At 46.5% G+C, this 26996-nt stretch overlaps 1 protein-coding gene across 4 annotated transcripts in view; it reads right to left on the minus strand.

The window, feature by feature from the left end:
* The window catches only part of TMOD1 (tropomodulin 1), a 186101-nt gene that overhangs the window by 62555 nt on the left and 96550 nt on the right, over positions 1-26996 (minus strand). For all 4 annotated transcript variants that reach the window (XM_073549738.1, XM_073549736.1, XM_073549737.1 and 1 more), the window contains exons 5-6: positions 13059-13148; positions 11532-11662 (exon numbers count right to left, since the gene is read on the minus strand). In XM_073549738.1, coding sequence (XP_073405839.1) covers positions 11532-11662; positions 13059-13148 — 221 coding nt within the window. The remainder of the gene's footprint in view (positions 1-11531; positions 11663-13058; positions 13149-26996) is intronic.

The following is a 26996-nucleotide window of genomic DNA, read 5'->3' on the forward strand; positions in this document are numbered from 1 at the left end:
AATGGTATCTTAAAAAGGTCTTAAAGGGGTCTTTAAAGACAGGCTATCTTAAAGGAGTCTTTAAAGACAGGCTACCAATATGGGTTCCTGATGGTCATTAATATCTTAGCACTACAACCAGTCCCCTATTTTTACTGCAGATTTATCAGGATTTACACTCCTTTTTATCGAATAGCACATAGACATAATACAGCCTATGCATCCTTGTTTTGCAGATCACCAAAGAAAAGCGAAGACGCACAAACTTGATCAAATTCATGGATTAAACTCATATGCAAATTGGATTAAACTCATAAATTTCTATGAACGGGTCCATGACCTAAGTAGCAACAAATCAGCGTTGCATCTGTGCTGTCTTTTAAAGACCAAGGATGTGTGGATTCAGCAATAGAACAAGTGAGATCGCAGTACAGAGCCTTCTGTACTTATTTAGTACTGCATTATACTATATATAAGTACATGTCTATTTACCATACTAAACAGCCATTATATGATAAGCAGCCTTTCCAACCATCCACAAAATTCCTATAAAATCTGTATGATGGAAGGCATTATATCTCAACCATGAACAATAACAAACTTAAAAGGCCAACATTTAAAAAATCCTGCATTTTGCGGGATATCTCAAGCATCTGTAATATAATGCTGTAAGCGTCATTCTGTCTGAAGCCTTTATAGACTGCGCAAGCGCCTGCGCAGTCTGGCTCCAGACAGAATGAGGCATCCAGTGGTGAGGAGTGTGTATGGCGCTGGAGATGGCGGTACCGTACACACTGCATACCGCCATCTCCAACGTCATACTTCCATACTTACCTGACCGGGAGGAGCGTTGCCGCGGCGCTTCTCTTCGTCCGGAGACCGGGGCAGGAGTGCGGCCGGAGTCACGCATGCGATCCGGCGCCATTTTACTGAAGACACATTTGCAGTGTGTCTTCAGCAATATGGCGCCGGACGGCGCTATGGGCATGCGTGATTCCGGCCGCACTACTGCCCCGGCCTCCAGCAGTATGTGTGTAGTTTAATAGGGTGAGGGGACCATGCATACCAGGAAAGGGGGTGAGAGTACCATGCATACCAGGATTGGAGGGTGAGAGGACCATGCATACCAGGATTGGGGGGTGAGGGGACCATGCATACCACGAAAGGGGGGTGAGGGGACCATGCATACCACGAAAAGGGGGTGAGGGGACCATGCATACTACAAAAGGGGGGTGAGGGGACCATGCATACCAGGATTGGGGGGTGAGGGGACCATGCATACCACAAAAGGGGGGTGAGGGGACCATGCATACCAGGATAGGGAGGTGAGAGGACCATGCATACCAGGATTGGGGGGTGAGAGGATTATGCATACTGCATACCACGAAAGGAGGGTGAGGGGACCATGCATACCAGGATTGGGGGGTGAGGGGACCATGCATACCACGAAAAGGGGGGTGAGGGGACCATACATACCAGGATTGGGGGGTGAGGGGACCATGCATACCATGATAGTGGAGGTGAGGGGACCATGCACATCATGATAGGGGGATGAGGGGACCATGCATACCACGAAAGGCGAGTGAGGGGACCATGCATACCACAAAAAGGGGGGTGAAGGATCCATGCAAACCAGGATATGGGGTAAGAGGACCATGCATACCAGGATTTGGGGGTGATAGGACCATGCATACCACGAAAGGGGGGTGAGGAGACCATGCATACCATGAAAAGGGGGGTGAGGGGACCATGCATACCATGAAAAGGGGGGTGAGGGGACCATGCAAACCAGGATTGGGGGGTGAGAGGACCATGCATACCAGGATTGGGGGGTGAGGGGACCATGCATACCACAAAAGAGGGGTGAGTGGACCATGCATACCATCAAAGGGTGGTGAGGGGACCATGCATACCACGAATACGGAGTGAGGGGACCATGCATACCACGAAAGGGGGGTGAGGGGACCATGCATACCACGAAAATGGGGTGAGGGGACCATGCATACCACAAAAGGGGGGTGAGGGGACCATGCATACCAGGATAGGGGGGTGAGAGGACCATGCATACCAGGAAAGGAGGGTGAGAGGATTATGCATACCACGAAAGGAGGGTGAGGGGACCATGCATATCAGGATTGGGGGGGTGAGGGGACCATGCATACCAGGATTGTGGGGTGAGGGGACCATGCAAACAAGGATTGGGGGGTGAGGGGACCATGCATACCACGAAAAGGGGGTTTGAGGGGACCATGCATACCTGGATTGGGGGGTGAGGGGACCATGCATTCCAGGAAAGGGGGGTGATGGGACCATGCATACCAGGAAAGGGGGGTGAGGGGTAGCATGTATACCAGGATGGGGGGGAGGGGTAGCATGTATACCAGGATAGGGAGGTGAGGGGACCATGGAAACCAGGAAAAGGGGGTGAGAGGACCAGGCATACCAGGAATGGGGGTGAGGGGATCATACATACCAGGATAGGGGGGTGAGAGGACCATGCATATCAGGATAGGGGGGTGAGGGGTAGCATGCATACCAGGATAGGGGGGTGAGAGGACCATGCATACCAGGATTGGGGGATGAGAGTGTGGGAGGAACGGCCCCCGTCGAGTGTCCGGGCCGGAACCAAAGGAGCCGTCATCTGGGTTCCGGGGAAAACTGTTCCCGGGGGACAGAATTCGGGGACGGACCGTCCTGACAGACAGATGGGCTGGGGGAGGGACCAGTATAAAGGAGGCGGGGAATTCCCCAGACGATGAGTCAGCAGACCGGGACAGAGACTGCCGGAGAGCGTGGGAGCGACGGGAAGCTAGAGCGACTTACCAGTGAGAGAGAGGACGCACACTGAGGACTCCAGAGGGACGGTGCCAAGGCAATCGTCCAAGACTTGCTGCCCTGCTCCAGCCCGCGGCCACTGCGGCTCCAGTTCAACCCGCGGCCGTTGTCGCCTCCTCTTAGCCTGCGGCTGCGGCCTGCCCGTGGTTACCCGCGGCCGCTGCCGCCTTTCCTCAGCCCGCGGCAGCGGCCTGTTCCCCAAAACCGCCCCATTCTCGCCCATGGCCGCGGCAAGTACCATGCCGTCGGCGGCAACCACCGTCCTGCTCTGGCCCGCAGCAGGGGCCGGGCCTCTGCTGACCGCGGACTCTCCGTCGCAGCCGTTAGCTGCGCAGGTGGCCTGTCATCTGCCACCGCACATCGCTGCCGCTGGCCCCAGTCCGGGGCTTGCGGCCCACCCATCCAAGGACTTCGCCGGGCCCTGTGGGGCTCCAGTGTCGCCAGTGAGCCGGAGGGCGCAAAGACTCCATCAACACCTCAGGAACTGGGCCCAGCAACTACTACGCCGAAAGACCACCAACCCGAATGGCGAGGGACGTCTGGACAGCAGTTGACTTTTCAATGAAGGACCCGTAGTCGGCCAAACTGCGGCCCTATAGTGACCGGCTATTGCCGGAAGTAGTCGTGTTCTACTCATCGGTGTCTGCTTGTCTAGAGCCCCTGCGAGGGCAACACGTCTTACCCCCTTTCTGTGTTCAAGCCAAGACTGAGGAAAGTTCCCTCAGTCTTATAAAAGATATTCTAGAAAGCACCAGGTTGTCTCGCGACTCGTCACTGCATCCTGCGTACCTGCAAGTACCACATTTGGCGTAGTCGGCAGGATGCAGTCTCCGAGCGCAGATGGCGGTGCGCCTGACCAGAATAGGGCTGCGGGCACTGCGGATGACGGGGGTCCCCGCTCCAGCATCTCCCTGGGGGCCTTGCTGAGTAACCTGCCCCGGTTTTCTGGCTCGGATACGCTGTTGTGGAGCTGGACAGAACGTACGCGGGGCCTTTTCCGCATGCACCCCATGACCCCCGATATAGAGGCTGAGGTGGCCCTTATGGCGCTAGATGGGGAGGCCCGGAAGTCGGTAATGTTGAGACCACCGGGGCGTCGTAACACCTTCGACAGGGTCCTACAGATCCTGGAAGAGACCCACGGGGATCCAACAGACGTGGGAGAGTTGAGAACCCGGTTGTTCAGTCGGATGCAGGGGGAGGGGGAGACTATCACCCAGTATATGAACGCCCTCCAGGAGCTACACACCGCCATAGAAAGGAAGGATGGAATAGGGGTAGGGCCCATCGACATTACCCTGTGTAACCTGCTAGTGACTGGGCTCCGGGAACTGCTAATCAAGCAGGCATTGCGGGAACAGGTTCGAGTGAACCCACGGTTAGCCTTTTCTGGAGTGGGGAGTCAGGCCCGGGTGAGAGAGCAAGAGCAGAGGATGACAGCTCCTGTGGGGAAGGCACGGAGCATGGAGTCCTCTGTAAGCGTCGTCAAAGAACCTCAATGGATTGAGGAAATGAGACAAGAACTGAAGAGTATCCGGGGCGAGCTGGCCGAAGTGAAGAAAAGAACGGAGCCCGTGCCGGGCCGACCTGGCTACAATTCCGGGCCTTGGGGGCCTCGCAATACCCGGGGTGGCCGAGCCTCACCGCCCCGGTGTTATGAGTGTGGAGAACTGGGCCACTTTGCACGGGAGTGTCTGCGGCGTAGGAGATACCCACCCCGGCGGACATTAAACTAGAGGGCTCCGGGCATGGGGGACGCCGCTCGGAGCCGGAAGCCACAACGAGGGTTGGTGGAAGTCCCGAAGAACTGGTCGCAAAGTGCCCAATAGTATGGGCCGAAGTTGAGGGTCGTGCTGTGCGGTGCCTAGTGGATACAGGGTCGCAGGTGACGACCATGCCAGCAACGTACTTCCAGCAGCATTTCCCGGAAGCGGCAAGGCCCCAGTGGGGACCCATGATACGATTAGTGGCCGCAAACCAACTGCCGGTACCTGTCGCCGGGGTGGTGTGGCTTCAGATGACATTGTGTGGAAAATCCCTCGGTTGCCGGGGAGTGGTCCTGACTCAAGGAGAGACTAACGACCGTCATCCGATCATCTTGGGCATGAATGTACTGCGGGAGTTCGGCAATCTACTCCTCAAAGATTCCACGCAGGAGACCCTAAGTCAGTGGGGTTCTCGCACGGCCCAGGGGCAGGTCTTCCAGCGGTTGGTGCGGGAGGCGCGAGTGCTCCAGGAGTGTCAGGAGGGTGAGGCGCTAGGCAAGGTCATCGCGCCGGCGGCCCACCCCACTCGTGCTTCCTCCGGGACAGAGGGGGTTGCTCTGCCAATCCGCGCCCCGATACCACTGGAGGGCGTGGAGGTGCAAGTGGAACCATGTTACTCAGAGCGCCTGCACCCTGGCAGCCTGCTCCGTATCCACAGTGTGGGAGGGGACCGTATCACCCTGAAGCCCCGGGCCGAAATGGCTAAACTAGTAAGGCCACTGGAGGAGCTGCTGCTGGACCCTGCAGTCCAGTTGTGGGTGCAACCCGAAGATCCCTGGGCAGTAATGGTACGAACCCAACAGGCTGCCGCGTCCGCGGCCCAAGAAAACGGTCGAGTTATTCTGGAGAGAATGTGGGCTGAACTTCCTGGCCTAGCGCCAGACCAGCTTCTCCAAGTAGAGACATTCCTTGGGCAGTATTACATTGTCTTTGCCAGCCACGAGGACGACTTCGGATGTACCACGGCCATCACGCATGGGATCCCCACGGCAGGAGCGGCCCCCATCCGGGAGCAGTATCGGCAAATACCACCGCAGCTATATCAGGAAGTGAAAACTCTACTAGCCCAAATGCTCCGGAAGGCGGTCATACGAGAAAGCCAAAGCCCTTGGGCGGCCCCTATTGTCCTGGTTCGGAAGAAAGATGGCACTCTGCGTTTTTGCATGGATTACCGTAAGTTGAACGCCTGCACCATCAAGGATTCATATCCACTGCCCCGCACAGAAGAGTCTCTGTCCGCCCTGGGGAACGCAACGTACTTTTCGACCCTTGACCTGGCCAGCGGGTACTGGCAAGTGCCGATGTCGGAGGAAGACAGAGCCAAGACGGCATTCATCCTTCCCATGGGACTGTTCGAGTTCTATCGGATGCCGCTTGGGCTGGCCAACGCCCCCGGTACTTTTCAGCGGTTGATGGAGCGGTGTCTAGGGGACCTCAACTTTGAAGCCACGTTGATATACCTGGACGATATCATTATCTATTCCGCCACGTTCGAGGACCACCTGAGGCGGTTGGGGCAGATGCTCGGCCGGCTGCAGAATTACGGGTTAAAGGTAAAGCTCCAGAAATGCCACCTGTTCTGCACCCAGATCGAGTACCTGGGGCATACCGTCTCAGCAGAGGGCATTCGACCATCCCTGGAAAAGGTCGCTGCCATCCAGGGGTGGCCTACCCCCGAGATGGTGAAGGACATGCGGGCCTTCTTGGGGTTGGCCGGCTACTACCATCGGTTTTTAGGAGCTCAGGATCACTTTGTGGGATATATAGGTTGGCCACTGAGCCGTGCGATGGCACATAGAGGTATTTTCCCCAGTTAGGGCATTACATGTATCCATATAGATGTATAGTTTTTGACTATCTGCCTAATCAGGAACCTGGGGATACCCACTCTTCCTTTAATCCTTTCCTGTTAGCCCATATTCACCTGATTATAATAATCTTACTGGGTGTTCCGGCCATGTTGTCTTTCACCATGTATTTTGTAATTACTGATATTTTAAGAGATTTAATAGCTTAATAAAATATTTATACTTTTTGCACAAGATATTATTTTGTGTGTATTTCATATTGAACAATGTAGTTCTTACTTTTTGGGCATTTTCTGAACTCAACTATATCTCTGTTGTGTGCTTTAGTACTAAGTTGCCCCCCTTTCTTTGGACTTAAGTCCATTTTTGATCAAACATAGGCATGATATTCTATATTAAATACCATCGGTTTGTGAAGAATTTTGCACGCCGAGCCCGAGCTCTGCAGGACCTGCTGAAGGGGGCTCCCGCCGGGGCGAATGGACGGAAGATCTAGTGGCAGCAACCGCAAGAGGATGCGTTTCAAGACCTCAAAGTTGCTCTCTCGGGTGCCCCAGTACTGGCATATGCGGATTTTTCGCAACCGTTTATCCTGCATACCGACGGGGGCCTCCAGGGACTAGGAGCTGTGTTGTCACAGGTGCAGGATGGCCAGGAGAAAGTGATCGCCTATGGTAGCCGGTCGCTGCACGACTCAGAACGCAACCCAGACAATTACAGCTCCTTTAAGCCTGAGCTCCTCGCGGTAGTGTGGGCAATGATGGAGCGATTCGCAGAGTATCTGGCGGGCTCCGAAGTAGTAGTGCGGACCGATAACAACCCGTTAGCCCACTTGGAGATTGCCAACTGGGGGCCCTCGAGCAGCGGTGGGTGGCTTGGATGGCCAAATTCAATTATAAGATCATCTACAAATGGGGAGCTGAAAACGTGCACGCCAACGTGCTCTCCAGAATCTGACACACCACCCCAGGGAGAAACCGAGACCACGAATTAGAAGCAGATGAGACGCCGTTCGCCCTCACCACCACCGCGCTTACAGTCAACACGCAAGAAGTGCCTCATCCGGGACTATTAGGAAGAATGCTGGGACAACCCCACGACAACTGGATCCAGCAGCAACAGGAAGATGCAGAAATTGGACTCCTGCGCCGATGGGTGGCCACCGGTAAATTGCCCACGGGCTCGCAGAGACAGACTTTGACCCAGGATACGTTGCTGATGCTGCGCCAGCGGGAAAAACTAGTTATCAAAAAGGGACTTTTATATCGAAAGGCCATGTCACGAACCACGTCAGCTACGATATGGCAGGTGATCGTGCCCGGAGCCCATCTCAACCAACTGGCCTGGGAAGCCCATGAAAAGGGGGCTCACTTTGGTGCTCAAAAGACTTTACAATGGTTACAGCAGATAGTATACCACCAACGCTTGAACGCTGCCGTAGAAGAAGCTTGTCGAACCTGCCGCCCGTGCTAGCTCGCTAAACCCCCTGCACAGCGAGCCCCGGTGCAAACGAGTAACATCAGCCCCTCTGGAGCTTCTTACGGTGGATTATCTGACCATAGATCCTGCCTACCAGGGGTATGAACAATGTCTCGTTATGGTGGACCATTTCACCAAGTTTGCCGTGGTCACCCCCACCCGAGACCAAACAGCGGAGTCGGCCGCTTAAGCGATTTGTAAGAACTTTATTCAAGTGTACGGCTGTCCACAACGAATACATTCGGACCAAGGGGCGTGCTTCCTAGGAAGAGTCATGGAAGAGCTACACCATCTTTACGGTATCGATAAATCGCGGACTACGCCATACCACCCGCAGGGAAACGGAGCCTGCGAGCGATTCAATCGTACGCTGATCCAAATGCTGCGCACCCTGGAGAGTGACCGCAAGGCCCGCTGGCCTGAATATGTCCCCGAGCTAGTGTGGGTATATAATAGTCGGGTGCATCGAGTGACTGGTTACACCCCCTACTCATTGCTGTTCGGACGAGAAGGCAAAGGCATTACGGAGATGGAATTGAAACCGGAGGAACCACAACCCTGGACCGGGGTATCCTCGTGGGTCCGAAACCACCGGCATCGGCTGCAGACCCTCCACCGTACCGTCCATACAAAGCTCCAGGATCTAGAACACCAAGGGGGAGCACTGCCCCCACCCATTGACTTTCAAGCTGGGGATCGGGTACTCGTACTTGATCAACGCCCCCAAAACAAGTTAGAACCCCGGTGGGAGGTGAACCCGTACCGAGTGTTGCGCCGTATAAGCCCCGATGGGCCTGTGTACGAAATACAATCTGAAGGAAACAACGCGCCTCTCACTCGGGTTGTGCACCCTAACATGTTATGACCGTGTACGTCTACCGATCCCCCGAGACCCGAACCGACCCCCCAGGTCCCTAACCCTTTGCCTACGGTCAGGGACCTGGATGACGAAGAGGACTTCCCCGTCTCCTCTGCGGGGCGCCCCAGCAGTGGCACTACAGTAGACCCGGAAATTCCACCAGAACCAACTAGTTGACCACCCTCCACCACCCCAGAAGGCTCCACTACACTCGAGCTTCGACGCTCCGAGCGGTCAACAGCTGGTAAACCCCCTGAACGTTACGAACAGGACCAGTTCGTATGGTGACAAGGACTGTCGTCTCAAAAGACTAACCCAAGTCTACAAAGACCCTCGCCCGAGGACTGGCGAGCATACTTGGCAGGAGAGTGTGGGAGGAACGGCCCCCGTCGAGTGTCCGAGCCGGATCCAAAGGAGCTGTCATCCGGGTTCCGGGGGAAACTGTTGCCAGGGGACAGAATTCGGGGACGGACCGTCCTGACAGATAGGCTGGGGGAGGGACCAGTATAAAGGAGGCGGGGAATTCCCCAGACGATGAGTCAGCAGACCGGGACAGAGACTGCCGGAGAGCGTGGGAGCGACGGGAAGCTAGAGTGACTTACCAGTGTGAGAGAGGACGCTCACTGAGGACTCCAGAGGGACAGTGCCAAGGCGACTCGCTGCCCTGCTCCAGCCCGCGGCCCCAGTTCAACTCGCGGCCGTTGCCGCCTCCTCTTAGCCTGCGACCATGCATACCAGGATTGGGGGGTGAGGGGTACCATGCATACTAGGATTGGGGGATGAGGGGTACCATGCATAACAGGATTGGGGGATGAGGGGTACCATGCATACCAGGATAGGGGACCATACATACCAGGATAGGGATGAGGGAGTACCATGCATACCTGGATTGGGGGATGAGGGGTACCATGCATACCAGGATAGGGGGTGAGGGGACCATGCATACCAGGATAGGGATGAGGGAGTACCAAGCATACCAGGATTGGGGGGTGAGGGGACCATGCATACCAGGATGAAGAATGGGGTGCCATGCATACCAGGATTGGGGGGGTGAGGGGACCATGCATACCAGGATAGGAATGAGGGGTGCCATGCGTACCAGGATAGGAGGGTGGCAGCACATACCAGGATGGGAGACCATATACCAATAAAAATGCTCGCCACCCAGGCGTAGAACAGGTTAATATAGCTAGTTTAGAATAACTAGAAATGTCGATTATTTTAAAATATGTAAAAACATCTCTTTGGAATTATCAAGATCTAAAGCTGTACTAAACAACCCTGGGTATAAGTAAAACTTATTTCTGTATATCAGAAAATTCCTCATTAACATACTGTGCGTATGTAGCACATTCTTGATTTTTGGGAACATAACAATAACAAAAGTTTTTGTAAAAAAAGACACAAAATATATCTGTGAAGTTTTAGTGATGTTTTAGGGGACTCTTACAACTATATTAATTAATCTAATTGTCCAAGGCAGAACAATTGGCTACAAATAATGCAGTAGCTACTGCAGTGGTGTTAGCGTTTAATGGGCCGAGCTCTTCATAATTTTTAATCCATGTCAGTAGTTTACTATTGAAGATACAGCTCTGGCAAAAATTAAGAGACCACTTTCAAATTGTCATGATCCCAGTGCAGAGTTTTAAGCTGCACGTCAGGGGTTAATGTTTGGAGCTCAGTGCAGGTTTTGACCTGCACACCTGGGGTTAATGATTGTGGCCTCTCTTTGGTTCTGGGAGAGCTTCTTAAACCCCTGGGAAGCTCCAATCACTGTCAGTTATACTTTTGCCTTTGGCCGAGTGTGGTGACCGCTGTGTGCCTGTTCGTTGTTATAGCTTGATTATATGGTTCTGACCCGGTTCTGTTCCCCGTTGTGAGTTTGCCTGATTCTGTACTGCACTTCCCTCTCTGTATATGACTCATTGCCTGTGACCTGACTACTTTCTGCTCGCCCCTCTTGTACCTTGCAGCTATCTCTGTGTATGACTCATTGGCTACTATCCTCCCTGTCTTTGCCCCTTGGTAACTTTTTCTCACAGTTACCCTGCTAGGAGTTCTCTTGCAGCTCCTAGCTCTCTGGAGTTTAGGCCACGCCCCTAGCAGTCACATGCTTCAGGTCCTGCTGCTCTGAAGTACACATCTACTCGGCTGCTGCCCGCTCCACAGGTATCTTTGAGCACAGTTCGCTTTACTCAGGACACACGCACTGGCTCAGTGAGCAAGTTCAGTGCGGTGTTCCTGACACAAATGTTCAGTTTGTCTGATTTTTCCCTTTATAGGTATATTTTTGAGTAAAATGTAAATTGTTCTTTTAGTCTATAAACTCCTGACATGTCTCCGAATTTCCAAGCAATAAATTTTGTATTTTTTTTCTGACAAAGAAAAATGATCAAAATTTAAAAAAACTGTGCTTTCAGACTTCAAATAATTCAAAGAAAACAAGTTCATAATTTTTTAGAAACAAAAATACTATTGCTAATGTTTTTAACTCAGGAAGAGTTCAGAAATCAATATTTTGTGGAGTAACCATGATTTTTAAAAACAGCTTTCATTTGTCTTGGCATGCTTGCCACCAGTCTTTCACACTGATTCTTGTGCAAAAATTTAAGCAGTTCTTCTTTGTTTGATGGCTTGTGACTATCCATCTTCCTCTTGATTATATTCCAGAGGTTTGCAATGTGGTTCAGGGTCTGGAGAATGGGCTACCCATGACAGGGTTTTGATGTGGTGGTTTCTTAATTTTTGCCAGAGCTGTATATCATAACCATATAACATGCATTAAACTTTTAGACTACGTACCCTTATATTGTTAAGATTTACGTCCTCTAGGTCGGGATCATTGTTTTTTATCCGTTCCAATGTATCCTCCACATCTGTTGCATTAGGTTCTTCATCAGGAACAGGCTTATATTGTGTTGGCTTAATCACACCTATATAAAGATTAGCACATACCCACAGACATAAGAAAAGCCCAAAATACCAAGATTTTATTAACCCAAATTAAATATTTATTAGTTTTACTTTCATTTTTTAATTTTACCTAAGTGCTGCTATTAATATGTGGGGATATATAGTATGCCTTTACACCAGCTAGATACAGAGAACCCAGTAGAGCTAATACAACTATATGATAACACCTAGCAATACTGTAACTTAAAATATACATCTATGCAGACCAGGTTTACATGACATATAACAATGTAGTTAGTGACCAGGTTGAGATATAAAAGTGACTGTGCAAATATGGTGTATCTATTATAGGTAGATGAGGCACTTGCGTGTAATGCTGGTGGTTGCGATTCGATCCTCGGGCGAGTTACCCAGCAGTTTGAATTAATTCAACCAGTGACGCCAGCTAGGAAGGGTGGGCGGGATTATGGGTGAAGAAGGGCTGAATATTCATTTTTCCTCAACATATTTACATATCACATCTGTGTTACTCACCAGAGGTTTGCATCGCAATCCTCGGACTGGCCATCTGCTCTCCTGACATGACCGTGACAGCATATATTTCTATGCAGCTGTCACTCTCAGGTCAGGAGAGCAGATGGTCAGTCGGAGGATTGCGATGCAAACCTCTGGTGAGTAACACAGATATAATATGTGATACAGTATTGGGGGGTACTGTCAGGACTTGAACCCAGCAGCTAATTGCACCAGGTGGCAGCTCTTCCCTGTGAGCTATTCACCTCGCTGGACAGTTCCTTGCTAAACCAGATACTAGTACCTGTGTTGTTTCTGATTGTCTCCACCCTGATGGAATACCCTACTTAAATCTGGTATTGCACTTCCTTCATTGTGGGATTATTGAGCTCCCAGCCTTTAGCTTCCTTTCACCGGCTCCTCATTCCCAGATTATATTGCTGCTACCCTGTACTGACCCCTGGCTATTCCTTACTACGCTACCTGATGATCCTTTAACTACAATACTACTCTTTGCATCGACCCCTGGCTATTCCTGACTACGCTAGCTGCTGATACTTTAATTACATAGCGGCTCCTGTGTACTGACCGCTTGGCTATTCCTGACTGCGCTACCTGCCGATGCAGCCCCTAGTGGTTGCAATACCACTACTCCAAACCAGGTCAGTCCATAACACGTACAGTACAGCCCTTGTAACAAATCTGTGTGTTCATAAAACAATATGCATCAAAGAAACAGAGCTAAGGACCTTATTACATTATAACACAGTGGAAGTGGTGCATTTAAGTAGAAGCACTGCCTTTCTAGAAGAGGAGAGCATTGAGCAGTTGTGCAATGTACTATCTAAAAAGATGAAAAATTATGGTAGCATTTTTATTGCTAAAGCTCTGAAGCAAACTTACTGTTAAGTCCTTCTTTGTTCACTATATTGCTGCTGGCAAGGGCTTCATAATACTGCTGGTTACTCATCAGCGTGTGCATTCCCAGAATAGCTGTAAGAGATCAATATGGAATATGAAAATAAATCTACATACTCACACATGGTTAGAGTGCACCTGTCATTTCATTAAAATGTAAAATAAATGCATCAGCTTGTAGCTCTGGTGCTTGTTGTTATGTACTTACTGGTTTTGGAGCACATACCTGTGATTTTTTCAAGCATCCCCCAAGAATGCAATAAAATGGCACCTGTTACTTAATTTAAATGGCAGCCTGTCATATTCACGTGTCAGGACAGGCTGCAGTCTGAAGAGAGACAGTTTCTAAGACCTGGGTCTCAATGACAAATGAGCTCTTTATTGTAGTTAAGAATATTTCCATGAGTCGAGGAGTAGGGCTGTGATATAAGAAGAAATAAATCTTCTGCTCAGCAGTTAACCATTAGCTTGCTAATTGCATACGTCTCTGTCACTGATATACAAGTCCTGGATACAAGGCCTGGAAAAACTATGCAGATAATGAATTCTGTTGAGAACCCTGCTATTCAGAAGTGTAAATAAAGAACAAAGACAACTAATTCTGAATGAAAATAGAGGAGCAAGAAAATACAACTACAAATTAAAATGTGTCTATACCAGTGTTTCTCAACTCCAGTCCTCAAGACCCACCAACAGGTCAAGTTTTCAGGATAGCCTTAGCATTGCACAGGTGATTTCAACACCTGCTCAAGCATTAATTCCATCACCTGTGCAACACTAAGGAAATCCTGAAAACATGACCTGTTGGTGGGTCTTGAGGACTGGATTTGAGAAACACTGGTCTATACAAATGCAGATAGCATGGGAAACAATCAAGGAGAATAGGACCTGCTAACATAGGAAGAGAGATATGATGTCATGGGCATCACTGAAACTTGCGATGATACACATGATTTGAATACAATCCTTGATGGCTACAACTTATTTAAAGAAACAGGCTTAACAAGAGGGGAGGAGGTGTTGCATTGTATTTTCTGTAGAAACTGTTTGGATAAGAATAGAAGGAGAGAAGAACAGAAAGGACACTATTGTAGGTGTTTACTATAGGCCACCTGAACAGACTGAAGATATGAGTGAACTATTTTTACATTAGACGTCTTTGTTCTCAAAAAGTACGAAATAGTGATCATGGGAGATTTCAACTATCCAGATATTTGTTGGGAATCTCTAAGGCAAAAGTAATGAGTTCAGAAAATTCTTATCTTCCCTCTCTCACAACTTTATCTTTCAAAAGGTACATGAGAGAACAAGAGAAGCTGCCATCTCGGACATAATTTTTATCAACAGGGGGGAAATAAGTGGCTAGGAATTTAGGAGGCAGCGATCATGCTATCTTTGAATTTTGGATTATAAGAAGGGAAAGGCCTGTGAGGACTCAGACATTAAGACTGAACTTCCGAAAGGCAGATTTTAATGAACTTAGAAGGAGTGTAGGAAAGGTCCAATGGCTGGATGTTCTAAAGGACAGTAATGCCCAACATCCTCCAGCCATGCAGCAAAAGTTAACTCTGACAAGAATGGAATGAAACTGAAATGGAGAAGGTACAGATTAAATATTAGAATTTTTTTTTTGACAGCGAGGGTGATCAATGAGTGGAAAAGTGAAATGAAAAACGGTCACAGGAGCACAATAAAGGACCAGGACAAGGAAGTTTTTCTTTAACCACGTGTTTCGACGGTACCCCCGTCTTCATCAGGTGGAAGTTCACCTGATGAAGACGGGGGTACCATCGAAACGCGTTGTGGTTAAAGAAAAACTTCCTTATCCTGGTCCTTTATAGCGCTCCTGTGACCGGTTTTCATTTCACTGTTGCATTTATCCTCCTTTGGAGGTAACGGCTGGAGCTGCGGTAGGACCCGACTTTCCCCATTCACATCCCAGGCTGCCTTCCCAGCGCTCCCCTGTGACAACTATTTTTGGCTATCAATGAGTAGAACAGGCTGACACAAGAGGTGGCGAGTGTCCTGTTCTGCTTGTTTGTCTGCTGTACGCCTTTGTCCTAGTCCTTGCTGATCCACTTGCCTTCCTGCTCTGCTGTGCCACTGACATTGGTCCATGTTGATCACCCAGACCAACGGTTGAGAGAATCTAGCTCATCAAGAGAGCCACGAACAATCCCAGTTTAATGAGTTCATGACCCCAAATAAAACAAAAACAGAGGGTATGTAGGATGTAGGACATGTAGTTGTTTTTGAGAAAAGGACTGGTCCAGTCCTGAACCACATAAATAAAATACTTGAATTTTACCTTCGTGCTTGGAGCAAGCATCTTTTACTCAGCAGCATGGTCACTTTTAATTGTCATTTCTCCTTACTCATGAACAACAGGATATTCACTCCCTGCAATTGCGCCGTTCCTGCGATATTTATTTTACTCATTTATATAGCACCATTAATTCCACAGCGCTTTACAGACATTATTGGCACTGTCCCCAATGGGGCTCACAATCTAAATTCCCTATCAGTATGTCTTTGGAAAAACTGGATATCGCGTTGTGTCACATGCTGGCTGCAACTAATGAGCCTCCCATCTTTGACTGCAGCTTATCTTTATCTCTGTTCCGCTAGGGTGGATTTCTGCTCTGATGAAATAGTAATGGCTGCAGTTAATGAGCGGCTGGTTACTGGATGTTATTAGACACAGGTCTGGTACAGGCTGCAAAATCTTCTGTGAGCTGTAAGCTACTGTTAAAAGTAGGTTGTAGCTGCATTAAGAAATTGAGCAAAGCTGGATTACCGAGATGAATGAGAGGGATTTCACTAAATCTTGTGTAGGGAGTAAAGACTGTAGCTAGTGCAGACACTTTAGAGAGGAGTTACAGGAGAGTGACAATGAATAAGCTGTGCATGAAAGGGAGATCACAGCTCTATCTGTGCTGGTACAGCAGTTCACAGCTAGCAGAAGCAAAAATCCGCTTCCACTTCCTGTGGTATTTCTCTATTATTATACATGGGTCTAAAAGAGATTAAAAACATATGTGACATGCACAAGTGTGAACAAGTCGGTCAGACAGTGTTCACGCCACCCACTGGCTGAAACACAAGAAAACACAAAATGACAAATTTGCAAAAATACTCTGCAGTAAAAAATATGACAGTAATCAGCAAGTGCTGTATAACAAATACAGGGTATTTAGTCAATACATCTTTTGCAAAAAACTGTATAACAAGTTGCTCCACCACGTCACAGTAACCCTTCATGGAGCAGTCCCTATCTAATGTATATAAAACCTGAACATGTGAACAGTGTCTAAATGAACAAGATACAGACAGGCGCCTCCCAGTATAGGCTCGTGGTGCAAGACAGCTCATTTATGTGCATGTCACACAAGAGATTATTATACATGGATCTAAAACAGACCTGGGCAAAGTGCTGTCTGCAGGTAACATGTGGACCTTCAATTGTTCTGGCCCAGCGTCTCGCAGCTCTCTGTCCATAAAATGGCTGCTGGTAGAAGTGCATGTGACCAGACCTGTCAATCAGCCTCCTCCAATTGAAAGCTTCACATTAGAAAACTGCATACCTATTGGAGGAGACTATTGGAGCAGCCATTTCATAGACCGGAGAGCTGTGCAGTCTGTGAGGAAAGCTGCACTAATAAGTGCGGGAGGAGGACCTGTTTGGCCACATGCACATGTTGAGTATTTGGTGAGTTTTTTACCTCAGTATCTGTAAGCCAAAACCAAGAGTGGATGATAAATACAGAAGTGGTGACGTGTTTCTATACTACTTTTCCTCTGACTGTTCCACTCCTGATTTTGGCTTACAGGTACTGAGCTAAAATACTGACCAAATACTGAACATGAGAATGTGGCCTCATACCTATATAGTACAAGTGCCACAAAATCACGTCTTCAACACATCTGATAAATAAAGATAATGTGGTAAGCCCTGGTAATTATGCAGCCAGCGGTAGATAGTAACAGGTGGAATAAATTTTATTAAATATCACATGAAAGTAAAAAGTCCTGCACCCGCGAAACGCACGTCGGGATCCTGCCATCCGGATCAGGTCACCCTCTAACCTACGGTAAGCTCTGCCCCTTGGTATCACTTAATTTTGTATTACTTGCTACTGCCTGCTCTTTTAAACCTTGTGACTTTCCTTGCTCAAGTATACCATCTGGTTTATGATCTCTTATGCTCTACTATTCAGCACATATAGAATGCTTGATCATATTCCACCCTTTATGGGTGACCCTGTCACATCTGTGTTGTCTTGGTATTTTGTTACTGTATTTTGTAAACTTTTTACTTTTCATGTGATATTTAATAATATTTATAGTTGATTTTATTTGATTCCACCTATTACGCCTTATTCTCCTCTTGCTTTCATGTCTCTTGGAGTTGGTGTTGTTTTCTATAGGGTGGGTCACTACTAGTGTCACCACCCTGGCATCCAGTATGCAGCTGGGATTTTTTCTATTACAGCGGTAGAAAGTGTAGGACATCGGTTATAGGAGGCAAATATTTTTAATAAAACCCAGTTGCCAAAAGTATTTTTAGCCCTAATAGTGGGCATTTAAGTTAGAAAAAAAATGTCCCTTAAGGTGGACAATCACTTTAAACCCTTCCCGACATATAAAGTACAGTTAAGTCATATGTTGTGTCCCGCATCCTTCCTGGCAGATGATGGCTGATTTAACCAGCCATCATCAGCCTCTAACAGCTGCAGGCGGAGCTAACCTCCACCCACAGCTGTTAATATGTTAAAAGCCGCCGTCAATCTCTGGCAGCAGCATTCTACAAGCAACAATTATTTTTCTCACTTTTAGTCCATATGCAATTTGTCTTTATACAGCAGCAATTAATCCAGAATCAAAGACTGCATCAGATTTTTTTTTTTGTACACCTATAGACTCGATCTACGGAAGAAACTTGGGCATGCTGAGGTTTGCTACTATTCTTAAGTTTCCTGCCCCTATACTTGGTCTTAGGCCTGTTTCACACTTGCTTTTTTTTGCAGCGCGTTTTTCCCGCAAAAAAACGCATTGAAAAACGCATACAAAAGCATACAACTGCTGCGTTTTTTTCAAGCATTTTTATGAGCATGCATGAAAAAAACGCAGCGTTTTTAAGCGTTTGTATGCGTTTTTAGTGCGTTTTTACCGCGTTTGCGTTTTTTTCCAACATTAGGTGGCCACTCACACTAACCCAAACCATGACTTTACTAACCCTAACCCTGACCCTGACCCTAACCCTTAACCAAACCATACTTAACCCTAACCCTGACCCTAACCCTGACCCTAACCCTGACCCTGACCCTAACCCTTAACCAAACCATACTTAACCCTAACCCTGACCCTAACCCTGACCCTAACCCTGACCCTAACCCTTAACCAAACCATACTTAACCTTAACCCTAACCCTGACCCTAACCCTGACCCTAACCCTTAACCAAACCATACTTAACCTTAACCCTAACCCTGACCCTAACCCTGACCCTAACCCTTAACCAAACCATACTTAACCTTAACCCTAACCCTGACCCTAACCCTGACCCTAACCCTTAACCAAACCATACTTAACCCTAACCCTGACCCTAACCCTGACCCTAACCCTGACCCTAACCCTTAACCAAACCATACTTAACCCTAACCCTGACCCTAACCCTAACCCCCCTTAACTAACCCTAACTTTACCCAAACCCCTAAATTCCATTGTCTAAACTAATGGTAAAAAAAAACGCATGTGCAAAAAAACGCATACATAAGCATGCCAATGCGCACATATGCTCACCATAGACTTATAATGGGTGTCTTGCTGTAAAAAAACGCATTGCGCGCGCATGCGTTTTTTTGAGGCAAATCGGACACACAAAAAATGCAACAAGTTGCATTTTGTGCGCCCGAGCGCATACCGCAAAAAAACGCATGCGCGGTAAAACGCGTACAAGCGCATGTGTATGCGCACATAAGCGCATCCCATGCAAAGTATAGGAAAAAAAACCGCATGCGCTATTTAGCGCTAAATTACCGCGAAAAAAAACGCAAATGTGAAACCAGCCTTACCAGCTGCTGTCTTCATCTTATATCAGTGACGCTCCTGTCAGTCTCCAGCAGTTTGTGACCAGCCAGATGACTTCTGTGTTTGCTGGAGTAATCAGGAAGTCACAACTTAATGTACATCCATGAGAGCCAGAACGAGGCAAGAACAAGTATCTCACAGACTTACACTGAGAGCTTGTGACCATTACTGTCACAATTCATTATGGGATTCGTGGTAGCTCTGGTTCTGCTGAAATTTAAATTGTTTTTTTCTTTTTGGTCCAGCGAGGAATAATGTGACTCTTGGTGGCTGTTCTTTTAGGTTGGTCAGCTGATGTTGGTTGGTAACCACTCCCTCCTTCCTTTAAATGGTCACATAACTCATCAGCTGATCGTCGGTAATAGAGTTCTTCTATGCAGACCAGCTCGAGGTGATTAGCACTCCTGTGTCAGTGGTGTTGCTGCTATGGGACTTCAGATTCCTGGTGCCGTTTGCTATGCTGCTGTGGAGATTGGCAGCAAAGCCTGAAGCTGAATATTTCTTCCTTGTTCTTTGTCTCTCCCGTATTTGTCTCTTCCCTTGTATGTTACCATCTAGAGTGGTGAGGCTGGCATCCTTGCCGGCCAGTGCACTAGCCAGGATACTTTGAGGTGGCAATCAGGGACTAGGCACATGACGGCACCGGGGGGGAAGGACCCGCACAGGGCGATAGGGAAGCTTAGTGACAGACACAGGTTGGTGTCAGGACGTATCCCATCCCTCACTCCGTCATTAGGGCCTTTCTCCACCTTTTCCATCCCATCGTATTTGTATCCGGTGTTGGCTGCCGGACTTAACTGTGTCTGAGTGTAACAGTTACCTTAGACATCTGGGCAGTCAGAAGTTGTGACGAGATTGTGGCATTGGAGCGGTACAGGAAAGAGCTGAAGACAGCGGCTGGTAAGAAGTAAAAGACTAGGTGCAGGGAACTTAGGCTAGGTTCACATTGCGTTAGGGGCATCCGTTTAACGGATCCGTTAAACGGATACGCTAACACAGATGTCATTTTTGACATCTTTTGTGACCAAGCGTTAACGTATGCGCTAACGCATGGTAGCTTTTCGTTACCATGAGCTACCATGCGTTAGCCCATACAGGTCTATGCACAGCGAATGGGTCCGTTTGCTGTGCGCTAGACCCAATGCACCCTTGGATGCTGCAGACCACGTTCGAGGGTATGTAATGAAGTAACGCATCATCGCTGATGCATGTCGATTTTGGCATGCGTTAGGACGTTACTATTATTGCGGGCAATGGCGGCGTTAGCGCTTCCGTTACATAGCGTTAGTGCCGTTATGTAACGGAGGGCGTCAGGGCATTGCCCGCAACGCAATGTGAACCTGGCCTTACATTAGTAACACCACTCCAGCGCTGAAATAAAAGAGCCCCTGGAGTGGTGCTTGATTATCATAAGTTTGAGTGCTGTCTGTGTTGAAACGGTTAAATGAACCTACCTACCATTTTGCTGACTGTGCTTGAGTAGAAAAAGTGCAATATCATCAATATAGTATACTTATTTTATGTCTGTGTAGGGTCGGTGGCTGAGGCTGAGGGTGGCGATTAACGTGGTGCTGAGGAGATTCTGATGATAGTGCGGATAAGCGGGGAAGGTGTGCTGTGATGCTGATCCCACAGAACTGGGGGGTGACCCACCTCTTGGCGTCGACAGACACGAGACAGAGACAAGAGTTATATTCAACAGGCTCCGCTTTTATTGTCCGCTCTTCTGACGACCAGCACACTTCTTGACAAGAATGTTACACAGTTCCTTTGTTCATAGGGCCGAGTACCTTCATTTATTGAATGTCACCGTCGTGGTGTCCTTCGTGGCTCTTTTCACCGTGGCCGCCCTAGGCCAATCCATCACGGCGTTTCACCCTTTGAAGTACACCGAACACCTGGTACTCACATGCTGTTTCTGTCTGCGACCGCTGTCTTTTAGGGTCACCCCCCCGTGACCGTCTCCACTGTCAGTTAGTCTCTGTAGAGGTATTCCACTTTCCTTCCTACAGCAGGTTCTCCTCTCTAGTGAGTTCCCTGGGCTGACTGAAGCTTCTAGAAGCTTACCTTAGGATTTATACTCTCAGCCAAGGTAGCCCAGCCCACTGTCACCTGACAGGCACCTCCGACCAATGAGAGTGACCTTGACCTCTGGCAGTTATGTAACACTCTCTTGACAGTTACATAACCACCCTTTGTCAGCTCCTCACTGCCCTCTAATGGTCACTCTCATTATGGCACCCTATTCTTTTCATCCGAGTGCCTCTGTCAGGTCAACCTCCCCACATCTGGATCAAGTAAAGTGATAATTTAAAGTTCTTTCAGATAGACTTCATTCAGACATCAGTTTTTTTATGTACCAGAGAAACACTGAGTTTCTTCAGTGTATCATCAGCATTTCTAAAGTGTTTCCAGCTTCTCCTATCTATCAGTCTGTAAAATACTGACAGCATACGAATGGCTGAGATTCATCAGTGATTTCGGTCAGAGTTTTATCCAAGTTTCATCACTCTTTCTCGTACATGAAAAAGAAAAGGAATTCTTCCTTCTCCTATGACACAGTTCGTGAAAATTCGACTGTACAGTACTTGGGTGGCATCAGAGTGCTATGCAATTTTTTCACTGACCCATAGACTTGCATTGCAAATTCTGATCTGACACTTGGATCAAAATCAGAGATGTTGCTGTCATTTTGCGTGGACCACGAAAAATCACGTACGTGGGAAAAACCACAATTATAGGTATCGTATAAGTGCTATCCGTGAAAAGCACAAATATCACTAGTATGCAAAAACAAGGACGTCTGAATGAGGCTTCTTTTACACATGCCGTTTTTTTTGCGACCCGTATTGCTGTGATTTTTGCGCTCTCCCGCAAAAATGGTCCGCAAAAAACCTTCTAGTTTTTTTTCCCTATTTTAAACAATTGCTGGGAAAAATACAGCGATCCGCAAATACGGGGTACCACAAAAACAAGCTACCGTTGTTTTTGCGGTACCATTGAAATGCACTGTGCCCGTGTCCATAAGCCGTGAAAAATATCGAGCAAGCTCCTACTAATTTTTGTGGGCCGATTTTGCGGCCCCATAGAAATCTATTGAGGCCGCAAAAACGGCCAGCAAAAACACGTTAAGTGTAAAAGCAGCCTGATATCTTAGAAGGGTATAGAATTTTTTTTTTTTGTAAATCTGCTTTGGCACTGCTGGGAGGTATCGCTGCCCTATGGCATTTTTAGCATATTGCCTGGCCAGTCATGGTAGAATTTTTTTTCAGTGCTTGTTGAGAAGGCCAGGTTCATACTGCGCAGTCCGTTCAACGCATGTGTTAAACGGACTGCGCTAACGCTACTCCCAATTATGATCGCGTTATGCGATCGTGCTAGCAGTGACGGACCCTCGAACGCTGCAGACCACATCCGAGGGTCCGTCACAGAATGACGGCACACCGCTAACGCATGCCGATTATGACATGCGTTAGCGATGCGCTACGTTATGGCAGTCAATGGGTGCGTTAACGCATCTGTTACATAGCGCTAATGCCGCAATGTAACGGATGCGTTAGACAGACTGCCATAACGCAGTATGAACCTGGCCTTATAGTGCAGCATCTGACATCCAGTATTGAGGAGTTAGCGGGAATATTTGGCCCCGTAACTCTGATATTGATTTGTGCTGCTAAGGAAGCGTTTGAGGTGATATTTCGTACTGTATTGTGGTATTTGGTGATGTTTGGGAATTATATGTGAGCGGCATGGGAGGTAATATTTGGTAAGTGCAACTGGGGTGTAATAAAGGGGCAGTACATCGGACTGCCAAGCACAGTCCGATGTTTCACACACTTGTATGAGTGAGTGTGATTTGATTATTGCAATTTTCTCATGCCCAATCGGATAGCACTCGGTCGTGTGAGCAAGCCAGTAGAGTGAAGCTTTTGCTAGCAGAAAAGTTCTGAAATTATTATTTATCTATTTTACTCAGTTATGCATAGACATTACCATCGCTGTCACCATTGGGGGTGCACAATTTAGATCCTCTATCAGTATTTCTGGTAAGAAACCTATGCAAACACGGGAAGAACATACAGACTTCTTGCTGATGTTGTCTTTGGTGGGATTTGAAGCCAGGACCCAGCAACTGACAACGTACTTTGTCCGGTTGGTGTGATTTTTTTTTTTACATGACAAAAACATGGCATTTTACCACGCTAGCTATTTTCTTACATGTTACCCGAGAATGGAGGATGTTATGAAGTGAAATGGAAAATCTAAAAATATGAGGAATAACTTCTGCAACAAACTGCTGATTTACTGGTGTAAGATTTTCATAAACACAAGTGACATAAAAAAAATAGATTTTGTTCACACAGGGCGGACCTGCTGTGAAAAGCCACAGGGACAGTCGCAGCCACAAATTTACCCTAAATTCTGTGGATTAAACGCCTTAGTGACCGGGCCAAATTTTTAAAATCTGACCAACGTCACTTTATGTGGATATAACTCTGGAACGCTTCAACACATCCCATTGATTTGGAGAATGTTTTTTTTTGTGACACATTATACTTTATGATAATGCTAAATTTAGGTTGATATGTTTCTGCTTATTTCTAAAAAAAAAAAATCACAAATTTGACAAATGTTAGAAAATGCAATTTTCAAACTTTGAATGATTATCCCTTGAATGCAGATGGTCATACTACAGAAGAACATTAATAAATAACATTTCCCACATGTCTGGTATAAATAGGCACCATTTGTAAAATGTTATTTTATTTTGTTAGCATTTTAGGAGGTTTTAAAATATAATACACAACAATGAATTGTGATTCTCAATTTAGATGGTCCAGTTCCAAGAAGAGATCCATAATAAAATGTATGTTTATTATTTCAAGACAATTAAAAACAGATATATTGACAAAATGTCATGTAGGGGACGCTGTTAAAGATGGACAATACAAAATCTATTGTATAGTTGCTGGTAGAGGAAAGAACAATAAATCAAACATCAGAGTTAACTTAACTTAACAGTGATAGAATTCCTCCCTATCCAAATATTACAGTATTACAAAAAATAGCAGGTATATAGTATATCATGCTGTAAAAACCCACATAGTAGCCCTGTCAGTAGGAGGACCAGATACAAAATTATAAGTAAATGGAATACTCAAGTGCACAGTAAATTATTCTAATGATATAGCTGCCTAAAAAAGGTAATAAAACCTATCCTTAGATAATATAATTCCTCCCTATCAATATATTGGAATGCTACAAAAATAAGCGGTATATAATATATAATACAGTAATACAATGCATGATAGCCCTGCTAGTTGAAAGATATGAGCCCAATTATAAGTTAATGAAGTGCTCTGGTGCTAAGTATTCTTTAAAGATAAAGGGACCCAACTCCGATAGTCAGACATAGATTCTATCTAATATCGTATTACCTGGAAGGGATGTTTAGGTGGTCACGGTGTCCAACACAGCCTCCCCTCACCACGATGCGCGTTTCGCCATCAGCTTCTTCCAGGGGAGTGTTAGCGTTTTAGGAGGTTTTAAAATATAGCAGCAATGTTTTCTTTTTCCAAGGAAACTTACAAAAGGTTTGAAGTGACTGTGGGTCCTATATATTGGAAACCCCCCAAAAATGATACCATTTTAAAAACACCACCCCTCAACATATTGAAAACTGCTGTCAGGTAGATTATTAACTCTTCAGGTACTTTTCAGGAATTAATGCAAAGTGACAAGACGAGAATGAAAAAGTGTATTTTTACCATTTAATGATCGCTAACGTCTGAACAGGTCACTATAACCGTCAGACTCTAAAGCCACTATTTGGTCATGAATTAACATGGCAAACATCAGGACCACAAAATCATGATCTCAGGGTGCTTATGGGGATAAACAGGACGCCCCCACACTCTGCTAACCATTTATATGATGTAGTCACTATTGACAGCAGCATCTAAGGGGTTAAACAGATATGGCCGGTGACAACACTGATTGTGAATGATGTAGCACGCTGTCAGCTATAGTGTACAGCAGACAGCTGCTGGATTGTCATCTGTATGGGCATGATGTTCTCTTATATCTCAGGTCAGTAAAAATACGTACTGGCGTTCATTAAGGGATTAAAGCAGATCTACCATGGATTTTCTGTTGCACATGGATAAAATAAAAAATATACTTTGCCAACCTCTCACCGTACAAGACAGTCTTCTACAATGAAATTTAGTCAATGTTGCCACTGCTGCCTGGGATTGGCTACTGCAGTCACATAGACAAATTTTCATCACAGTAGGCTGGGTTCCATAGAGACAAGGAGATCAGAGAAGTACCAGAGGATGTGAATATCATAATTTTATCATTTTTAACCCCTTTACCCACAAAGGTGGTTTGCATGTTAATGACCAGGTCAATTTTTACAATTCTGACCACTGTCTCTTTATTAGGTAATAACTCTGGAAAGCTTGAACGGATCCTGCTGATTCTACAATTCTTTTTCGTGACATATTGTACTTCTCGATTGTGGTAAACTTTCTTCAATATGACTTGTGTTTATTTGTGAAAAAATAGAAATTTGGAGCAAATTTCGAAAATTTGGCAATTTTCAAACTTTGAATTCTTATGCCCTTAAATCAGAGGAATGAGCCAAACAAAATAGTTAATAAATAACATTTCCCACATGTTTACTTTACATCAGCACAATTTTGGAACAAACTTTTTTTTGTTAGGGTTAAAAGTTGACCAGCGATTTTTCATTTTTCCAACAAAATTTACAAAACCATTTTTTAGGGACCACCTCACATTTGAAGTAACTTTGAGGGGTCTATATGATAGAAAATACCCAAAAGTGACACCATTCTAAAAACTGTACCCCTCAAGGTGCTTAAAACCACATTCAAGAAGTTTATTAACCCTTAAGGTGCTTCACAGTAATTTTTGGAAAAAAAATTAAAATCTAACTCTTTGTCACAAAAAATTAACTTCAGATCAAAAGTTTTTATTTTGACAGGAAAAAATCTACAACAAATTTTTTTGTGAAATTTCTCCTGAGCATGCCGATACCCCATATGAGGGAGAAAATTACTGTATGGGTGCACGGCAGAGCTCGGAAGGGAAGGAGCGCCATTTGACTTTTTGAATGCAAAATTTGCTGGAAAAATTGGCAGACACCATGTCGCGTTTGGAGACACTCTGATGTGCCTAAACAATGAAAAGCTCCTACAAGTGAAACCATTTTGGGAACTAGACCCCTCAGGGAACTGTTCTAGATATGTGGTGAGCACATTGAACCCTCAGATGTTTCACAGAAGTTTATAATGTTGAGCCGTGAAGATAAAAAAAAAAATTACATTTTCGTCACAAATATATTTTTAGCCCCAAATGTTGCATTTTCATGAGGGTAACAGGAGAAATTGCACCATACAATTTGTTGTGAAATTTCTCGTGACTACGTTGATTCTCCATATGTAGGGGGATACTACTTTTGAGGCACAGTGCAAAGCTCAGAAGGGAAGAGGTGCCATATTGGAGTTTAGATTTCGCTGGAATGGTATGAGGGTGCCATGTCACATTTGCAGAACAGCAGAATGCCCCCATGTGTGACCACATTTTACAAATTACACCTCTCAAAGAATTCATCTAGGGGTGCAGTGATGATATTGACACTACAGGTGTGTCACAGAATTTTATACCATTGAGCAGTCAAGAAAAAATAACTACACTTTTGCCACCAAAATTTAGTTTTTATCCCAGATTTTACATTTTCATACAAGAAGTAGATAAAAATGGTAGCATGACTTATCCCACAATTTCTGCAGAACCTGGCAATATATGTG

The sequence above is a fragment of the Dendrobates tinctorius genome, unplaced genomic scaffold, assembly GCF_039654945.1.
Source record: "Dendrobates tinctorius isolate UK_male_01 unplaced genomic scaffold, ASM3965494v1 ptg000160l, whole genome shotgun sequence".
Taxonomy (NCBI): Eukaryota; Metazoa; Chordata; class Amphibia; order Anura; family Dendrobatidae; genus Dendrobates; species Dendrobates tinctorius.